This window comes from Amaranthus tricolor, chromosome 7, assembly GCF_026212465.1.
Source record: "Amaranthus tricolor cultivar Red isolate AtriRed21 chromosome 7, ASM2621246v1, whole genome shotgun sequence".
Classification (NCBI taxonomy): Eukaryota; Viridiplantae; Streptophyta; class Magnoliopsida; order Caryophyllales; family Amaranthaceae; genus Amaranthus; species Amaranthus tricolor.
The window spans coordinates 31733289-31754729 of NC_080053.1; the positions used below are offsets into that span (position 1 = coordinate 31733289).

Consider the following 21441-nt stretch of genomic DNA (forward strand, 5'->3'; position numbering starts at 1 on the left):
GGGGACGAATGTTCCCGAATCGCGGAACGTGGCTACGTTCCATGTTCCGTGTAACTATGGTTGAGTTGGCTTTGTGTGGTGTTCTCGGCAATCAGTTTCCAGAATGAAACAACGAGTCGGCGTTTCTTGGTTAGGGGGAAACATTGACTTGGCTTTATGTGGGTGTATCGACGGTTTTCGTTTTTGGGCTGGGTTTTCTTGATTAGTAACCTAATTTCTTTTCAAGGAGAGGCATACTATATAAACCTCTCTTTAAATTAGGATTAGGGTTACATAGAAACACAAGAGAGAAAAGTGAGCCACCATTAGAGTTTTCTAAGATTCATCGTTGAAATTTTGCAATTTTATAGTGAAACTTTGGTTCTCGGTGCCTGTGGACGTAGCTATTGCATTGATAGTAAACTACGTTAATTATTGGTTTCATTTCATATTGTTTTGTTTGAATCTTTCTTGTTTCTTTTATTGTTTTGGATAATTGCATTGATCACAATGTGAGAATATTTTGTGTTGTTTAGCAAGGCTAGTGGTTAAACTTTCAGGTTGCTTGTCATTCTAAGTAATAGAGTCCGAATTTAAGCCTGCTAGTGCAGCTCTCTCTACATACCACCAAAATTCATTCTTGCCACTAACTTCTGCTATTTTTTTTGCTTACACAATTGTTTTCTCAAGTGGGCAGAGCATCAATTAATCACCCTCTTTCTTGCCAAGCATCCCAAGTTGTTCACTTTCAATTTTAAATTGCAAAATATATATTCTGATTAGTTCGGGATATATTCAACGCTTTTGATTTGTTAGAAGTCATTCAGCCAAGTATTGCGATTTTGATTGCAAATAGTAAAAAGAGCAGTTTAGGTGTACTCGTCATTTATTTTGAGTTTCGACCAAAATAATTACTTGCAAATTTGCTGTTGTGCGACAGCGGAAGCTAGATTGATGAACAATAATGAAATAATAAATAATTTCAAACAAAGCAATAACAAAATGACGCAAGAGATTTAACGTAGTTCACTATTAATGTGATAGCTACGTCCACCAGCACCGAGATCAAAGAATTTACTAGAAGAATCGCACTCACAAATAACAATGGCTCTCTTGTGATCTCTCTCAATTTTGTGAATAATAAACCCTATCACTAATAAGAGAGGGTATATATAATAAAACCTACTTAAAAGAAAACTTGGGCTCCAATTATCCACAAAATAGCCGGCCACAAATAAAGGTAACCGTCAAAAAACCCAAAAAAAAAAGATACGCAAAAAATGCCCAGGAGCTCGCAGGCCGTGCATAGAGTCGCGAGCCGCGACTGTTTTATTTCCCAAAACAGTAACATTCTGTCCTCCACTCGCGGGCCGTGCACTTCTTTGCGAGCCGCGACGTCCTTGATCCCGAGTTCGAGGCATACTAACAACCTCCACCTTGACGAGAACTTGTATTTAGCAAACGATCTCATCAACAGATAGTGAACATATCTCAAGCCAAAAAACCCGATGTAAGACCCATACATTAGCCATACATCCCGATAACTCTCCGGTCAAAATCCATCCCAACAAGTCTTCAACCAAGACCATGCATTAGCCATATTTAGCAAACTTTTGCATTGTCCAACGTATTATCATATAAAATTACCCGGCTTCTCTCGATCTATCTCCAATCATTCACTGGCCAAGTATCAGAGATTAAGTTTGCCAAAATCTAACCATGTTTTTAACTTTACTATACACTGGTTTTAGCCAAGTCCGTGTTAACCTTTGTTTCGGTTCAACTTTAGTCATCATTTCGTCCTTTAGACTGACCAATAAGTCTTCCAAGCTTAATTTCCTTCCATTCTAACCATGACAGACTTCCTAGGAGGAATGGTAAGATTTATTGTTCCACCGAACATCGATGGTGAGAGAAGTGCCTATTTTGTCTGATCAATTACAGAAATCATGTATATCATTCGAATGTTCCAGATGAATGGGATATTGTCCTCGTTGCTAGGGCGGACAAACTAACAAGCCTACACGTGGTTCATGGGCATGGCTGTGCGCTGATAAGCTTCTTGACACCATCTCTTAAACCATAACATAGCGACAGTCTTTGTAGTGAGATGCGGATGTATGATCAATGATGGGCTCAGGCTATGTAGATGTTAGTAGTTTAATGAAGTTAAAGTGATACTGTTTAGAAGTTATCACTGTTCGGTAAAATAGTTGTTTAAGTAGGGTGTGTTACAACTTTTTGAAATCAAAAGTAATACTTGAAGATATTCTCAACATTTTCCACAGCAAATTATATTCGAAAAATATTATTAATTAATTATACCAAGTAAATTAGACGGTTAAATTAGTAACAGCTACAATTATGGCTGTGGTTAGCTTGTATAGTTGGGCTTAGGCTATAGATGAGTATATAAAACTAACAATTGAAACCAATCCTACAACTTTTGGCCCATTGGACCTAACTCCATAAAATTTTATTTTATTATAATAAAAAAGTGAAACAAAAAATAACAAAAACATAAAACGGAAGTAAATTAAATTAGTCCAATATCTTTTGGATGAATTGAAGAAGAAGATGAAAAGAGCAAGAAAAGAAGGATCGTTGAAAGGAGCGGCGATAGTTTTGAGTGCGATCGCTTTTGGGTGGTTAACCATCGAGCTTGCTTTGAAGCCTTTACTCGACAAAGCTCGAGCTGCTCTCGATAAATCTGATCCTGGTCGTGATCCTGATGATGACGATCACGCCGTTTCTGATGGTCCTCCAAGCGGTGATGAAGAAAGCCATTGAAATTTTTAGGAGTATCTGTAGGCTGTAGTGTGATGGTAGTATTTAGGGTTTGGATGGATTGTTATTTTAGAGAAACCAAGAAATTAGAGCTTCTAATGTTGTAAGTTGTACTTGTATGTGAAAATAATGAAGTATTGATATATGATGTTTAATTGTGATTAAATTGGTGGTGTTATTGATGTTAGTAAAGTGATTGTTGTTTGTGATTAAATGGTAGACAAAAGGGTGTTGCTGAAGATTGAGGCCCAGATTAGGGAGATCTTACGAAAAGATAATCCGATTTCCGATCCTAGACATGTATGCCTAATGCCATTGATAATTGATAATTGATAATTGATGATTGATAATTGATGATTGATGATTGATGATGGATGATTGATATAATTGATAAGAAAAGCATACTGATGAGTGATGAGTGATGAGTGATGAGATGCAAAAGTATAATTGGGGATGGGAGAATGTGAGCAAGAGCTGGAAGATGAAGATACATGGAGTAAAGTCATCTAAATACAGAAACTAGAAAGTAGGGCTTATAGCCTTTTGTATGAAATATGAATGTGTTATTGTTGATGCTGCTAAGTGCTAAGTATAAGAGGGACGAGGGTATTGTATTCAGTATTCCCATTTGACCATTTCCCACCCAGCTTGTACATTGGATTTGGATGACGTCACACTAATAGTAATAGGATGCATGTTTGAACCAATTCCAAAGGATTGGTTAAAACAATAAAAGTAGTAGTAGTAGTAGTTCATAATTTGAACATGTTGTTACGTTATTCCAATTAACACTACATGGTGCTACAAACAATAAAACAAAAGGTTAGGACATAAAAAGAGGGGCCTTCATGTCCTTTAGACCACATTCCCATTAATATTGCCTATGCTCATAAATTTTCATTCAAAATAATTTATATTTCGTATGTTATTTTTAATACTTACGTTAATTCAAGATGCACATATCCTTGAAAACATATGTCTTGCTAATTTAAAAGTTCTCATGCTTAGAGTATAAATTTAGAGGTTATAAATAATAGGGTCAATTTTGCTTAACTGCATTCTTGCATATTTATTGTTTCAAATTGATATGTTTAGATCAACTTATAAATTAGATCACTCATATTTAAAAATAATAAAATAACTTTTGTAAAAATAAATTTTCTAGTTCATTTAATGTAAGTCAAAATCTTAAATTTCAAACTATTTAAATCAATAAATATATAAAGCTGATTTAACAAATACTTGTAATATGAAATTAAATGATTTTAACTCACATAAATGCTAACCACATGTATTTTCATTTCAATTTAACGCAACTTATGGAAAATTTGGTCCACATGATTGGATCAGATGCTACAATTGGTCCACAAGACACCCCCCAGGCCCCAGATCTAGGTGAAGACACTTGTCCTGTTTACTCCAACACCAAAAAGTGTATAATAAATAAATCAACCAAATACATAAATTTATCCATTTTTACCAATAATAATCTTAAGAAAACGAAGCAATCCACATCAACTTTGACAAACTGATAAAAAATTGATGCTACAACTCCCTTCGTTCTCTAATATTTTTTCCGTTTGAAATATTTAATTTTAAGTAAAGAGAAATTTAATTAAGATTTTTAAAATACTTTTAAAAAATAAAATATATTTATGTGAAATCTCATTAAATTCATATTAATGTATACTTTTTTATTATGAATTTATTATAATTTTTTATTAAGATTAGATTCTATGTAGGTGAGAGCAAATAGTTTAAATGCCATGACTCATGCATTGTTAAGAGATTTTAGATATGAGTTTTTAGATTCTGATAATTGTAAGAAGCTAATTGCTACACCTTCACTCGAAAAATTTTCTTAATCATATGTAGTACATGAATTTTGACTAATTATTTCAGATTTATTACTTACACATTGAATGAACTAATTGCATATTTAATAAAAATTAATTATTAATACATCCATTATTGACAAGCTTTTCTCCACTAATGAATTAAAAGATTACTCCATATTTTTCCAAGCTACACAAACCCAAGAAGCAATTTTCTTCACTATAATAATAATAAAGAAATGGAACAATAATTCAAACCTACCATCACCTATGTAGTGTATAATATTGTCCTTAAACTAACTTCAACAAAATTGTCCTCTTCTTATATTTCATCTCTTTTGCAATGTGTCTTTTATTTTTTATTTAATTATTCTTTTTACTTGAAATACATTCTTTGGAAGTAATTTTCCTAATTTATTATCAATTTTCTTATATAATAGTAGTAGTTTTATTTATCTCATAATTATAGTCTGCTTAATTTATTTAATCCAAATCAATATAATTTATTTCAAATAAAATTAATTTTAGAGTATGTAATATTTTACATGAATATTACATGATGACTGTTAACTAATGTTTAGTTATAAAATACAACACACAATGAGAAATAAAACATTTGGTAACGATTTCATCAACCAACCAATTTAACAACATTTTACTTTGTATAATTTCACATATATTAATTTGTAGATGAACTATATGCTTAATTTTGCATCAATAGATTATAATTTATGGCTATATTTCTAATCTAGCTAACGAAATTGATGTTTTTGCAATCTATCAAAGAGCAATTACATATTATTGCAAACAATCAAACACTTCTAAAACACTCCTAATTAATAGGAATAGTATAAAGTGAGAATAACACACCTTAGCTATTTTATTTACCACGGTAAGCTTTATATTTCCTACTCCATCTGTTTTATTTTAAATGTTCCATTTGCTTTTTACACATTTGCTAATACACTAATTTAATACTTAATAGCGATAATTGTGTATAATTAAAAATTATAAAAACTAAATATTAGTAAACCTTATATCGAGACGAATCGAATTAGGTCTTACTTATTTTACTATGTTTCAATGTATAAATTTAAATAAAATATAAATTTAAGAGTAATTAATAAATAGTAACCCAAAAGCAAAATTAACATTTAAAAAGAAACGGACAATATTATATTATTAGAATTTATAATTTTTTTGAGATTAAGTCTTTTGACATATAAATTGAGCTTATGATAATGATAATGTGGAGTATCTGTTTAAACAATGCAAAAGTCTCACAAGTCACAACTACTACAAATTATGGAAGGTTTCAGAAATAGTGAAATTAACCTAAAAAGAACAAATTATTTTGACACAAAATGTCCTCAACCTCATAGTGGGTTTACATGTAAATCCAGCACAATTCCAAACCCACTTTCCACCCAACTTCACACATACTCTATCAGTCTGTCTAGCTCACCACAACACTCCTCTACTTTATTCTCTCCCTCAGGACTCACCCCTCATACCTCATCCTTCAAGCCTCAAAACACTTTCATTTCCCCAATCCTTCACTTTCTCCTTTCACTCCCCACACAAAAACCATTACACCCAAACAGTACTCCCCCAATGAAAAAAACTCTCCTTCTCTTTGGAGCATTGCTCCTCTTCCTCTCCTTTACCCCAACCAATGCCCATAACATCACCAAAATCTTGGCCAAATTCCCTGAATTCTCCACCTTCAACCACTACCTCACCCTCACCCACCTCGCTCCAGATATCAACAACCGTGAAACCATCACCGTTCTCGCCCCTGACAATGCCGCCATGAACGTTCTTCTTGACAAACACCTCCCTATCTCTGCCCTCAAAAACGTTCTTGCTCTCCACGTCCTTCTCGATTACTTTGGTGCTAAGAAGCTCCACCAAATCACGGACGGTACTGCCCTCGCCGCCACAATGTACCAAGCCACCGGTTCCGCTCCTGGAACTACCGGCTTCGTCAACATCACCGATCTCAAAGGAGGCAAAGTTGGCTTCGCCGCCACTAAAGACGCAGACGAAAGCGGAAATTTACCATTAGATGCTACATTTGTCAAATCAGTCAAGGAAATTCCTTACAATATCTCCGTCATTCAAATCAGTCACGTCTTATCAAATCCCGAGGCGGAAGCACCAGCTCCAGCTCCTGAAGTACAAAACATTACTGACGTTATGTCAGCTCATGGTTGCAAAGCATTCGCTGATACGCTCATTCAGTACCCTGACTCACTAAGTACTTACACAAACTCACTCGAAGGCGGATTAACCGTTTTCTGTCCTACTGACGACGCATTCAAAGGTTTTCAACCTAAATTCAAGAACTTAACCAAAGACGAAAAGAACTCTCTTCTACTCTACCATGCAGTACCGATTTACTACTCCATGGCAATGCTCAAATCCAGTAACGGATTAATGAATACTTTAGCTACCGATGGAAAGAAGAAGTTCGATTTCGAGGTACAAAACGAAGGAAGGTCAGTTACATTGAAGACTAAGATAGTTGTTGCTACGATTACTGGAACTTTGTTGGATGAAGATCCGGTGGCGATTTATACGGTTGATAAGGTTTTAAAGCCAAAGGAAATATTCAAGAAGTCGGAGATTTCGCCGGCTCCGGCACCAGCACCAGAAGCTGAAGCGCCGAAGTCTTCAAAGAAAAAGAAGCATCATTCCCCTCCAGCGCCTCCGAGTGATGATTCATCTGATTCGTCAGCTTCTGTGCCGGAGTATGGACCATCGGCGTCTGATGCGTTTGATGATGAGAAGAATGACGGAGGAGAGAGAATGCAGGGGATAAAGAAGAAGATGATGGTGTCGGTGGGATTTTGGTTGATTGTTTTTACTTCACTGTTGTAGATGAGGTAAAACGACATAGTTTGGTTGAAGTGAAAGGAAAAATAAATTGAAGTATTAATTTGGGTAAAAAAAAATGTGAAGGCACAAAGAAAAGATATGAGGAAATTGTAATATGGTCATATGTGGTGATGTGGATTTAATTATTTATTTATGATGTACTAAGTATTGTGAATGAGCCCAAATTATTGTCATCTTATGTGGGGTTTTTCTTTTAGAATTTGTGTAACAACATTTGTTTGTTGTCTGTGTCACTGTGTGTGATGGTTTTTTTAAAAAAACAAGGGGAGGTTTAGGTTTTGTGGTTGTTTTAAATATTATATTTTGCTGTATTTGATTTTGCTTTTGGGAAATTGTAGACACACAAATTGAAGATAATTATGGTGAATGAGATATTCTGTTCATTTTTTATGTATTTTTTTTGAGTTTATGTTTAAAATTTTTCTTTGTTTTAATACGTACTGCTAAATGACAGGCCAGGTTTTAGCATAATTGTTTTTGGAATGCAATTTGAGATGCAATATGGCTTAAAAGAGCTTTGTTATGTTTATTGTTTATGTATAACATGTTTAAGGAAAATACGTTTAGATAAGTTCTAAATAAGTAAAAATAAGCTTTAAATAAGGCCTAATAAAGAGTTAGAATTATTGCCTAGGGTTAAATAATGCATAATAGAGGACCCCAATTCTAGATATTGATACTCTGTTCCATATGTTCTTACATTACATTTCATTCAATTGTAACATGTTATGTAAGAAAATGTCACTATTAGTAACAAATATAATAAAACGAAAGTTATATTTCACTCTCTTTTTGCATGTTTTTTTATACAAGTAGAGGTCTTTGCAATGCGAAGCCTACCTTAAGACATGATAGTTTTGCAACTCTATTATTATTCTACATTTTTTTCTTTTGTAAAATTCTTAAAAATATTAAAAAAAATTGTTAGATCTATTTTGGTTACTAATCCTAATAAAAATAATCTCGAGCTCGCCTTATGATCCTTGTATATTATAATATGCTATTAGATGAATTAAACAACATCACATTTGACCGTATTTTTTCTTATTACACAGCTGCAACATAAAATAAGAGTAGATAATGAAAATATATAAAATATTGATATAAATACAAAAAGAAGTGAAATTATTTGAAGCTTTTATATTGATAAAAGTACAATTATGACATAGTTAGACTCATCAATTAGAGTAAATTTGCGCATAAAGCATTCTAAAAACACTAACACAAAAACTTGGGTGACACGGTCGGGTCGGTTTCGGACGGGTGTCATGTGGTTCAGTTGTATTTTAGATTGGTTATTTTTTGGATGCGTGTTACGACGGGTCACACTCGGGTCAGGTTGGTTAGTCACGGTTCGGTTGAAGATCGGTTATTTGAGCTATCAAGTTAGCATCGGTTCGGTGTCGGTTGAAGTTCGTGTCAAGTAATCAATCGGTCTCAGACTGTCATCAGTTAATAATTGGTTCGGTTCTAGCGAGTACAGATCGGGTTCAGGTATTATTTTCCAGTAGAATTCGGCTATGTATTTCTAATTATTATAGATCGAGTCAATATCAGATTAAGTTGTTAGACATTTTTTGATTGATGACAAGATTCCCCTTAGTTAAGGCAAAATAGTTAAAATGCAAATCAGTTTGTGATTATTACATTGTTATTTTTACTTGTTTGACTGTAAATTAAAATTAAAATTTTATCATTTTTCATCAAATTTAATTAAAAATAGTTAAATAAACATTGACCATTGATTATTAACTTCTAAATACATGAAACAATGTATGTATAAAATTTAATTTATTAAAATTTCTATTACTTTATTAGATTAAATAATAAGATCATTGAATATGAGTCGATCATACCTCTATATTAAAATTGGTTCAGGTTAGCATTTCGATTAAAAATTTGTTCGGGTGAAGTCGGTTTTAGCCTGATCAAGTTCGTTTGTGAGCATGATTTGGGTCGGGTATGACTCGATCGGTCACTATTAGGTTCAGATAATCTCGATTAACGGTTATACATCGATTATAAAAATCGGTCGCAGTTCGGGTTCGATTTTAAGAATTTAGGTCGTAAATCTGATCGAGCGCAACTTCGGTTCGGATAATGTCAGTTCGATAAACCTAAAAAAGAAACATATTTTCGGGTCGGTTAACTTTTGATTTCGGTTCGGATTTTCAAGTCGGGTCACATTTGAACAGCTCTTACTTGTAAAGCAAGACTCTTACTTGTAAGACGTATTTTATTGGGTCAGCTCAATTGTATATATTTTTTTACCAATTTCACAAGTTAAAATGCCAATTTCAAGACTTAAAAGGCCAATTTAAAGACTTAAAAAACCAATTTCAAGGATTTGAAATTGACATTTAAAGTCATGGAATTTGACTGTTTTAAGACTAAAAAGGTCAATTTCAATACTTAAAAAATCAATCTTAAGACTTAAAAGATCAAACACACGACATTAAATTCTCATTTCAACTTTAAAATATGATGACTCAAACATTAAAGTAGATATTAAAAACTTTTAAATTGATCTGTTAAGTCTTAAAATTGAATTTTTAAGTCTTGGAATTGTCCTTTTAAGTATGTTAAAAAATTTTAAAAAGATTATTGGGCTTGGGCCAGTTGCACGGCTAAGGCCGTCTCACAGGAGAATAACTGAAACACTAATTCTTAAATGAGACGATCTCACGGTGAGACCATCTCTATTGGGCTAGCCCAATATACACTTTTTGTTTTAAAATGATCACTTATAATGTTAAAGTGATGACTTATAGTTTTAATATAATTACTTTTTAAAGTCTTAGAATAATTACTTATAACTTGAAAACGATTACTTATGATCTTAAAGTAATCATTCGAAGAAATGGACTATTATATGGACCCGTCTCATAGTGAGACGGTCTCATACAAGACGAGTTGTTCTAAAAATAGAATTAAATAAAAGAAATAGCTCAAATAAAAAGAATAGATTAATATATAAATGAATGGAGTATATACACCAGGGTCGCCCCTAGGCAAAGACAAGTCGAGCCTACGCCTAGGGGTCCACTAAAAGAATTGTAATTTGTTTTTAAAAGGGTTTGAACACAAATTTAAGGTATGAAAGATTGGATTGTTAACCATTAAATCAGGTCATAATACTTATATTAAATATAATGTTTATTGAATTTAAACATGTATAATTATGATAATAGTATGATAGTGCGCACAATTGAACATATATGAAATTTAAGTGGACTTTAAGTCATTAAACATTAGTTAATTTTCCTAATAAATAGAAGTAGGTTTTAATTTTTTTGTGAGTTTTCATTTTCTACGATTATAAGTTTCATAAATATATGAATTTTTTTTATATTTTACGATTTGGTTCCTTTTTTATACTTCATTACTTTGCTTATGTGTTTATTTGACTAATTTTATTTGCGTTAGTTTTGTATTTATAGGTGCGTACATCCAATATTATAGATATATTCTAATTTCTATGTTTTATACTTTATTTGTTTTTCAGGTTGTATCTCAATGTGACATTTTTTTTATCATAAAATTGCAAGTAAAATAAAACGAAAAAATTAATGTCGTGAGAGCCTATGATTTAAGTTTTACCTAATCCTTAAATCTCAGGGCCAAGTACGTGATTGTTTGTTTACATCAAAGTATTCTAAAATGCTTGTATAGTTATGTGGTTTTTGTATGTTTTGAATCTTGGATTTTTCACTTGTGAATTTGTTTTTTAATTGAAACAAACTTCAACAAGTAAAAATTATGTAATGAAAACTTAATGCAACCAAAATGAGAAGCAAGGTGGAATATGAATCAAATAAATGGGAAAATAGTTGTCATCCAAATTAAATTAATTCAAACATATGATATGATCGTAACTCATAAGCATTTCATTTTCTTTGATTTCACAAAAACGTCTAAAAATATTAGACAAGATTCGATTAAAAGATTTAACATTGACCTAAAACTATGTATTCCATGTTGATATCAACAAAAATTCTAACCGTTAAATGTACGTTCTTATTTTTATTATAATAATGTTGAAAGATTTGATCTTGTGATTAAGAAGCAGAGGTAACATGGAAGTTATTATAAAAGTTAAGTTATCTCGAGAGACGAAGTAGGGGTGATTAATTACTTTGGTTGTTAACTTATTTTGATGCTCTCATATTACAATACTTAAAGCTATCTTGAGTGATAATTGTATTTTGTCTTAATTAGAGTAAATATTGTATTTTTCATACAAAATTTCAAGATTGAGTCTCATCTAGTCTTTCCGTTTCTTTAACCTATCCTATAATTCAGAAAATAAAACTTAAAATTTATCAATGTACTTCATAATAAAATTATAAAAAATATTAGTAAAATTTAATGGTTCAAAACTAATCTAATAAAATAGTATGTGAATATATTTTAACCTATAGATGTCTATAAAAAATTATGTATAAATTTGTAAGTCATGGTCATCAGCCCAACATCCGCATAAAAATAGGGTTCAGAGGGATGAAGTAGCGGACAAACTATAATCGTACTCTTCAATGAAGAGAATAAGAGGAAAGCGCACAAACAATTAGACCTCAAAGAAAAGTGCCCTGCAAATAGAGAGATGAGTAAACCAAAAAAACCTTCAAAAAAAAACAGGGCTAGGATTGTGCCATAAGAAGAAAATAAAGTAAAGTGAATAGTTAGTAAAAATAAAAAGAAAGTAAATAAATGCTAAAAAGAACAGAAAGAGGTAAAAAAAAAAAACTATTAAAAGTCTAAAATACGAATTTGACATCTCAAACTACTCATATCCCTCGCCAGGTCATCAGAGGGGTGTAGCTTACACAAATTAATTTTTAATTGCTCCTCCATGTTTTCTTAGGTCTATTCTGACTTCTCTTTTCCTCTACAATGAGGCTATTCACCATTCTAACAGGTGTGTCGAGAGTCTTTCTCTTCACATGTCCTAATCAACTTAATCTGTTTTCACACAGCTTTGTCGATAATAGGGTAACCCCTAACTTCTCTTTCACATTCTGATTCTTAACCCCGTCCATTTATAAGCCCGCACATCCACCTCAACATACCCTTCTCTGTTACATCTATCTTTTGTATATTATACTTTCTCTACTCCAAATTACTTGCACTATTTTCAAGATAATGTACTATTTATTCATCAACTTTAATTTGTAATTAATTTTTAATCTATAAATTAAAATATAGTTAAGTGAGATCTTGTTTGATTCATCTCAATACAAAGATTATTAATATCAATTTTTATAATTTTTTATTATATATAATTAAAAATTAAATTAATGTATTAAGCTGCGTAAAAAGTGAAATAGTATAAATATTTTGAAATAGAGGTAGTAAATAAAAAATTTTTTGTAGTGAAAACATGAAAATAGAAGGTAAAATTCGAAAAGGAGCTGAGCTGGAATTAGGGTGAGTTGGTGGACATAGCACGTGAAAAAGCATATGAGATGACAAAGCAACGAGTGAAGGGCCCACAACAATTGTCTAATTTAATAGCTTCCCAATGCATATGGACCCTTAACCTCCTGGCTCCTTTATTAATCAAATCGTCTTTAAAGAGTTTTAAGTGCCCCTCAATATTTAACTCATTATTCTACTTTTTATTAGGATTGTCTTGTAGTATCATTTTATCTTAAAAACTCTTAGAATTTAGAAAAAGAAAAAAAAAAATAAACTAATTGTTTTCTCCATTTATTAAAATATTTATATTTGAGTCTTTATTATTTGATTACTCTCGTGTAAAATATTATATGAATGTTCGCAGTAATTAAAATAATAAATAAATAAACATAAAAAAGATTTTGGAGCCTCTATAATAACGGGGCTTTGTATTGTAGACTATTTTGCACATGCTAATCGACGACCATGTACTTAATGTTATACATATACAAATACTAACATTAATCAACTATTAGCTATTACCTCTTCTATTAGAATGATTAATCGAATCAATTGAGTCTTTGGGTTATATCGTTCAACATTTTATGTGAATTTGTCATATTATCACATAAGTTGCTCTTTTGGCTTTTTATGAGTTGTAAGTTTTTTATTACCTATAAAATGAAATACTTTCTATATGTCACTTAACGATTTATATTTTTTAAAAATTTTTTAATGAAATATAATTAGAAATAATTAAAATTCAAATAGCTTATGAACAAGTGTGAAAATAAGAGATTTGAAGTACAATTTTTAGTGATAATATACAAAATACTTAAATTTTTTTTTTTTTGAAGTGGGTAATAGTGATAACAAATGTTTAAGAACAAAATAGGCATAAATGTAGAAGGGGACCGTAAGCAATTTGTGGAGCAAAGGCATAATTAAGGCAAAAGCGATTCGGTGGCAGGTGGGCATGTGACCCATGCGAAATGGAAGGGAACGGATTGGGCGTTGGACCCAATTGACAGTTAACTCTTTTGGTGTCAGTAGATCAGACTTCCTCTACTTCCGTGTGGCGCCGCGCCATGAGATAGTCTCAACTTCGATTTCACTGGTATTGTTCTCCCTTCTCTATTTTTGCTCGTTATGTTCGCCATTTCGAAGTTTAAGTGTTACGAATTTTGCCGTTTTGTAGGGCAAACAATCATTGATTAACTTTCTAGTATTTTTAATAAAATCTCAGTATGATTTTAATAACTTCCATGTTGTAATTTCTGTTTTTAGAAAACTTTTAGGCTGACAGCTTGTTCAATTAGTTTCTCATTTTCGCTATTGCTTCACTGGTTCACTTCAGTGAAAGATATTTGCCTCTAATGGTATGATGTATCGCGTTTACATAAAGAGGATACAAACTAAGTTTTTAGGGAACTAAAATAATTACAAGATAATTGTATTCCTAAACTATATAATATACGAGAATAACTTTGTTTAGTCGTTTTAATACATATTTTCATAAAATTAACTTTTTATAATTGTTTATCATATGAATTTAAAAATCCTAAAAATTAAAATTGTGCATTGGATAGTGTGAAAAACAAAAATGTAGCAATTATTAAAAATCAGAGAAAGTATTAGACTATCTTATACATCCGGTAGCCAAAGGGAAGTTGATGAACGTTGAGACTATCACGTAAATCTTGAAAAAAATCAAAGGGAGTACCTTGGTAAAAATATCAACAACTTGATACCTGGAGGTAACATGAAGAACTTTAACTTGGCCTCTTGCAACTTTTTTTCGTGTACAAAATGAATGTCCCTTTCAATGTGTTACGTCTGTTGGTGTTGAACCGTGTTTCCACAAAAGACTAGAGTAGCTTTTGTGATTAGGAGACAACGTTTAAGTAATAGATTTTTAAACTGAGACAATACACTATTGCCAAGAAAAATAAATTATCGCCAAAAACACATTATAACAAAAAAGACATGATATTTGAATGTGGATCGAAGTGAATCTGAAGAATAATCTCAATTTGCATCCTACAAAAGATAAGTAACGTACGAAATAAAGATGAAGACCTTGATGAAGAGTACCTTTGACGTATCACAATATATGTTTGAAAGCATGCATGTGATAGTCTATAGAATTATGCATAAATAGACATACTTGCTGAAGTGCATAAGAAATATTTGGTTTACTGAAAGTGAGATACTGTAAAGCTCCAACAAGACCACATTAAAGTAAAGAGAGGGATTTCTGTACACATGTTTGGAGTGGGCATTGAGTTTGGATGTAACTGGAGTCGAACAAAGGCTTATATGATGACATACCAACACGTTTAAAAATCTCATAAACATATGTAGATTGTGATAAGAATAGACCACCAAAATTTTAGTAACAACAATGTCAAAATTAACTCAAACGACCTAAGTCCTTCATAGAAAATTCCGGATCATATGATATTTTTATCAGTTTGTTGTTGTACTCGTGATACAGTTGCATTAGTACACTAGTGGAAAAAACCTTAAATGCTGCGGTTTTTTGGCCACCATATGCTGCATTTTTGAACCCAAGCATTGGTGATAGCAGCAAATATGCTTTTTTAAATTCTGCGGTTTAAAACCGTAACACAACAACACACTATATGCTGCGGTTCTGGTGGAACCCATATAGTGATTATTTTAATTTTAATGTACATATACATTTTCCATTGTACCCACACACACACACACACATATATATATATATATATATATATACATTTATTTATTTTAATGATCGAATGTATATTATTGACGAATTTATGGTGATTATTTGCTGATTGCAACTGTGTACATTAGAAATGAATTAGCATTGTATTATTAATAAATGAGAGATACATGGCCACCTTGTCTTTCGATTCGCGCATTTCTCCCTCTGTAAAAATACGTGTTTCCCTTGGAGTGTCGTATAAAACCTAAATATTATATGAAATAATTGAAAAAGTTTATATAATACTTATATATTAGATTTTACCAATATTAAATGTATAATATTAGAATTTAAGAATGTAACATATACATACCGCATCAATATTTTCGACTCCAACGTTCTTCATCGCTTGTAAGAGATCGTCCATATATTTGAGAGTGTAGTAACAACAATCAATGCCATTATCTTGTCAAAAGCACTAAGAGAAATAGATGTTAGCGCCAAAAACGCTTTAAAAATCTCAAAAACGCTTAAAAAACCTCAAAAACGCAACTTATCACGTAATTTCAAGCATATGACTATTGTTTTCGATTCTAACCATTTCAACACAATAATATATACCAAATAGTGTTGTGTGCCAAGTTTCGTGCCAAATAAACAAAGTTTGAACCACTTTATGCGAGAAAATGCCAAAAACGCTTAAAAAATCTCAAAAACGCAACTTAGCACGTAATTTAAAGCATATGACTATTGTTTTCAATTCTAACCATTTCAACACAATAATATATACCAAATAGTTTTTTGTGTCAAGTTTCGCGCCAAACAAACCAAGTTTGAACCACTTTATGCGAGAAAGTGCCAAAAACGCTGAAAACAACTCAATACGATACTTAGCACGTAATTTCAAGCATATGACTATTGTTTTCGATTCTAACCATTTCAACACAATAATATATACCAAATAGTGTTGTGTGCCAAGTTTCGTGCCAAACAAACCAAGTTTGAACCACTTTATGGTAGAAAGTGCCAAAAGCACTTAAAACACCTTAAAAACGCAACTTAACACGTAATTTCAAGCATATAACTATTGTTTTTGATTCTAACCATTTCAACACTACAATATATACCAAATAGTGTTGTGTGCCAAGATTCATGGCAAATAAACTAAGTTTGAACCACTTTATGCGAGAAAGTGTCAAAAACGCTTCAAAAACCTCAAAAACGCAACTTAGCACGTAATATCAAGCATATGACTATTCTTTTCGTAACTAACCATTTAAACACAATAATATATACCAAATATTTTTGTGTGCCAAGTTTCGTGCCAAACAAACCAATTTTGAACCACTTTATGCGAGAAAGTGTCAAAAACGCTTGAACAACTTTAAAAACGCAACTTAGCATATAATTTCAAGCATATGACTATTGTTTTCAATTCTAACCATTTCCACACAATAATATATACCAAATAGTTTTGTGTGCCAAGTTTCGTGCCAAACAAACCAAGATTGAACCATTTTATGCGAGAAAGTGCCAAAAACGCTGAAAAAACCTCAAAAACACAACTTAGCACGTAATTTCAAGCATATGACTATTGTTTTCGATTCTAACCATTTCAACAAAATAATATATACCAAATAGTGTTGTGTGCCAAGTTTCGTGCCAAACAAACCAAGTTTGAACCACTTTATGCGAGAAAGTACCAAAAACGCTGAAAAAACCTCAAAAACGCAACTTAGCACGTAATTTCAAGCATATAACTATTGTTTTCGATTCTAACCATTTCAGCACAATAATATATACCAAATAGTGTTGTGTGCCAAGTTTCGTGCCAAACAAACGAAGTTTGAACCACTTTATGCGAGAAAGTGCCAAAAACGCTGAAAACACCTCAAAAACGCAACTTAGCATGTAATTTCAAGCATATGACTATTGTTTTCGATTGTAACTATTTCAACTATTAATGTATACCAAATAGTGTTGTATGTCAAGTTTCGTGGCAAATAAACCAAGTTTGAACCACAATACGAGAAAATGCCAAAAACGCTTAAAAAATCTCTAAAAAGCAACTTAGCACGTAATTTCAAGCATATGACTATTGTTTTCGATTGTAACCATTTCAACCATTAATATATACCAAATAGGGTTGTGTGCCAAGTTTTGTGGCAAATAAACCAAGTTTGAACCACTTTATATGAGAAAATGCCAACAACGCTTAAAAATCTCAAAAACGTAACTTAGCACGTAATTTCAAGCATATGACTTTTGTTTTCAATTCTAACGATTTCAAAACAATAATATATACCAAATAGTTTTGTGTGCCAAGTTTTGTGCCAAACAAACCAAGTTTGAACCACTTTATACAAGAAAGTGTAAAAAAAGCTAAAAAAACCTAAAAAATGCAACCTAGCATATAATTTCAAGCATATAACTATTGTTTTCGATTCTAACCATTTCAAGACAATAATATATACCAAATAGTTTTGTATGCCAAGTTTCGTGCCAAACAAACCAAGTTTGAACCACTTTATGGGAGAAAGTGCCAAAAACACTTAAAACACCTCAAAAACGCAACTTATCACGTAATTTCAAGCATATGACTATTGTTTTCGATTCTAACCATTTCAACACAATAATATATACCAAATAGTGTTGTGTGCCAAGTTTCGTGCCAAACAAACCATGTTTGAACCACTTTATGGGAGCAAGTGCCAAAAACACTTAAAACACCTCAAAAACGCAACTTATCACATAATTTCAAGCATATGACTATTGTTTTCGATTATAACCACTTCAACACAATAATATATACGAAATAGTGTAGTTTTCAAAGTTTCGTGGCAAACAAACCAAGTTTGAACCAATTTATGCGAGAAAATGCCAAAAACGCTTAACAAATCTCAAAAACGCAATTTAGCACGCAATTTCAAGCATATGACTATTTTTTTGATTCTAATAATTTCAACACAATAATATATACCAAATACTTTTGTGTGCCACGTTTCGCGCCAAACAAAGCAAGTTTGAACCACTTTATGCGAGAAAGTGTCAAAAACACTTCAAAAACCTCAAAAACGCAACTTATCACGTAATTTCAAGCATATGACTATTGTTTTGGATTCTAACCATTTCAACAGAATAATATAAACCAAATAGTTTTGTGTGCCAAGTTTCGTGCCAAACAAACCAATTTTAAATCACTTTATGCGAGAAAGTGTCAAAAACGTTTAAAAAACCTCAAAAACGCAACTTATCATATAATTTCAAGCTTATGACTAATGTTTTCGATTCTAACCATTTCAACACAACAATATATACTAAATAGTTTTGTGTGCGAAATTTCGTGCCAAACAAACCTAGTTGGAACCACTTTATAGGAAAAAGTGCCAAAAACGCTGAAAAAACCTCAAAAACACAACTTAGCACGTAATTTAAAGCATATGACTATTGTTTTCGATTCTAACCATTACACAACAATGATATACCAAATAGTATTTTATATCAAGTTTCGTGACAAACAAACCAAGTTTGAACCACTTTATGCGAGAAAGTGCTAAAAACGCTTAAAACACCTCAAAAAAGCAACTTAGCACATACTTTCAAGCATATGACTATTGTTTTCGATTCTAACCATTACACAACAATAACATACCAAATAGTGTTGTATTCCAAGTTTCGTGCCAAACAAACCAAGTTTGAACCACTTTATGCGAGAAAGTGCCAAAAACGCTTAAAACACCTCAAAAACGCAACTTAGTACGTAATTTCAAGCATATGACTATTGTTTTCGATTCTAACCATTTCAACAAAATAATATATACCAAATAGTGTTGTGTGCCAAGTTTCGTGCCAAACAAACTATGTTTGAACCACTTTATGCGAGAAAGTATCAAAAACGCTTAAAAAATCTCAAAAACGCAACTTAGCTTATAATTTCAAGCATATGACTATTGTTTTCGATTCTAACCATTTCAACACAATAATATATACCAAATAGTTTTGTGTTCCAAGCTTCGTGCCAAACAAACCAAGTTTGAACCACTTTATGCGAGAAAGTGCGAAAAACTCTGAAAAAACCTCAAAAACGCAACTTAGCACGTAATTTCAAGCATATGACTGTTTTTTTCGATTCTAACCAATTCAACACAATAATATATTTCAAATAGTGTTGTGTGCCAAATTTCGTGGCAAACAAACCAAGCTTGAACCACTTTATTCGAGAAAGTGCCAAAAACGCTTAAAACACCTCAAAAACGCAACTTAGCGCGTCATTTCAAGCATATGACTATTGTTTTTGATTCTAACCATTTCAACACAATAATATATACCAAATAGTTTTGTGTGCCAAATTTCGTGCGAAACAAACCAAGTTTGAACCACTTTATGCGAGAAAGTGCCAAAAACGCTTAAAACACCTCAAAAACGCAACTTAGCGCGTCATTTCAAGCATATGACTATTGTTTTCGATTCTAACCATTTCAACACAATATTATATACCAAATATTTTTGTGTGCCAAGTTTCGTGCCAAACAAACCAAGTTTGAACAACTTTATGGAAGAAAGTGCCAAAAACGCTTAAAAAACCTCAAAAACGCAACTTATCACGTAATTTCAAGAATATGATTATTGTTTTCGATTTTAACCATTTCAACACAATGATATATACCAAATAGTGTTGTGTGCCAAGTTTCGTGCCAAACAAACAAAGTTTGAACCACTTTATGCAAGAAAGTGCGAAAAACTCTTTAAAAACCTCAAAAACGCAACTTAGCACGTAATTTGAAACATATGACTATTGTTTTCGACTATAACTATTTCAAAACAATAATATATACCAAATAGTGTTGTGTGCTAAGTTTCGTGGCAAACAAACCAATTTTGAACCACTTTATGCGAGAAAGTACCAAAAGCGCCTAAAAAACCTCAAAAATGCAACTTAGCACGTAATTTTAAGCACGTAGATTGTGATAAGAATAGACCACCAAAATTTTAGTAACAGCAATGCCCAAAATTAACTCGAACGACCCAAGTCCTTGATAGAAAATTCTGGATCATAGGATATTTTTATCAGTTTGCTGTTGTACTCGTGATACAGTTGCATTAGTAGCTTCATTATTAGTTTGCTCTTGTACCCGTGACACAAATTCATTAGTAGTTTCAATAACTTCTTCCTCAATATTTTCTTGAATTAATATGACCTTATCTACCTCCTTATTCTCCGTGTTGGGATGCTCATTAGATGGTATAGAAATTGGGTGTTAGGAGAAGAAGATTGTATTACATTATTAGAGATAATTGCGGGGTTGTCACTTGTACTTGCTTTGGAGGATCTAGAACTAACTCTACAGAATATGTCAACCAACTTAGATTATCACTAGAATTCTCCCCCTGAGATCGAAGGTGGTGATAATAATAGGAATTTTCAAAGAAATCACAATTTATAGTAGTATGCATTTAATTTAAGGACAGGATCAAAAATCTATATCCTTTTTGATTTGTGTCATACCCAACAATGACACACTTAACTGCTCTAGGCTCTAATTTCTTTCTATTTTTTTGGCACATGGACTTACAACGTGCTTCCAAAGACACACGGTGGTAAGAGAGTGTTGGCTGGAATAGACATAAAGGATTTAAGAGAGTCAAGAGGAGTTTTATATTTACGTTTCTTTGTAGGAAGATGATTTTTCTGTTTAACTACTCCATTTTATTGTGGAGTACCTGAACAAAAGGTTTGATGGATAAGGCCATTTGTTTGCACAAATTATGTCCGCCATATGTCTTTATTGTCATAGAACACCCACCATATCAAAGGGTGAGCGTGGCATAATTAGCCAACCGACCGTTTTT

General features: G+C 32.1%; 1 protein-coding gene and 1 pseudogene across 1 annotated transcript; one reads left to right on the plus strand and one right to left on the minus strand.

Annotated features, from left to right (window-relative positions):
- The first annotated feature begins 5837 nt into the window (after positions 1-5837).
- On the plus strand, positions 5838-7892 carry LOC130818103 (fasciclin-like arabinogalactan protein 1). Its single transcript, XM_057684142.1, has one exon. The coding sequence runs from the start codon at positions 5871-5873 to the stop codon at positions 7482-7484; it is 1614 nt and encodes a 537-aa protein (XP_057540125.1). The 5' UTR covers positions 5838-5870; the 3' UTR covers positions 7485-7892.
- A 13434-nt stretch (positions 7893-21326) lies between these two features.
- LOC130819623 (U11 spliceosomal RNA) lies at positions 21327-21441 on the minus strand (annotated as a pseudogene).

What these genes read in the sequence shown, in the direction of transcription:
- LOC130818103 (XM_057684142.1), top strand. Translation starts at nt 5,871, where the DNA reads ATGCAAAAGTCTCACAAGTCACAACTACTACAAATTATGGAAGGTTTC.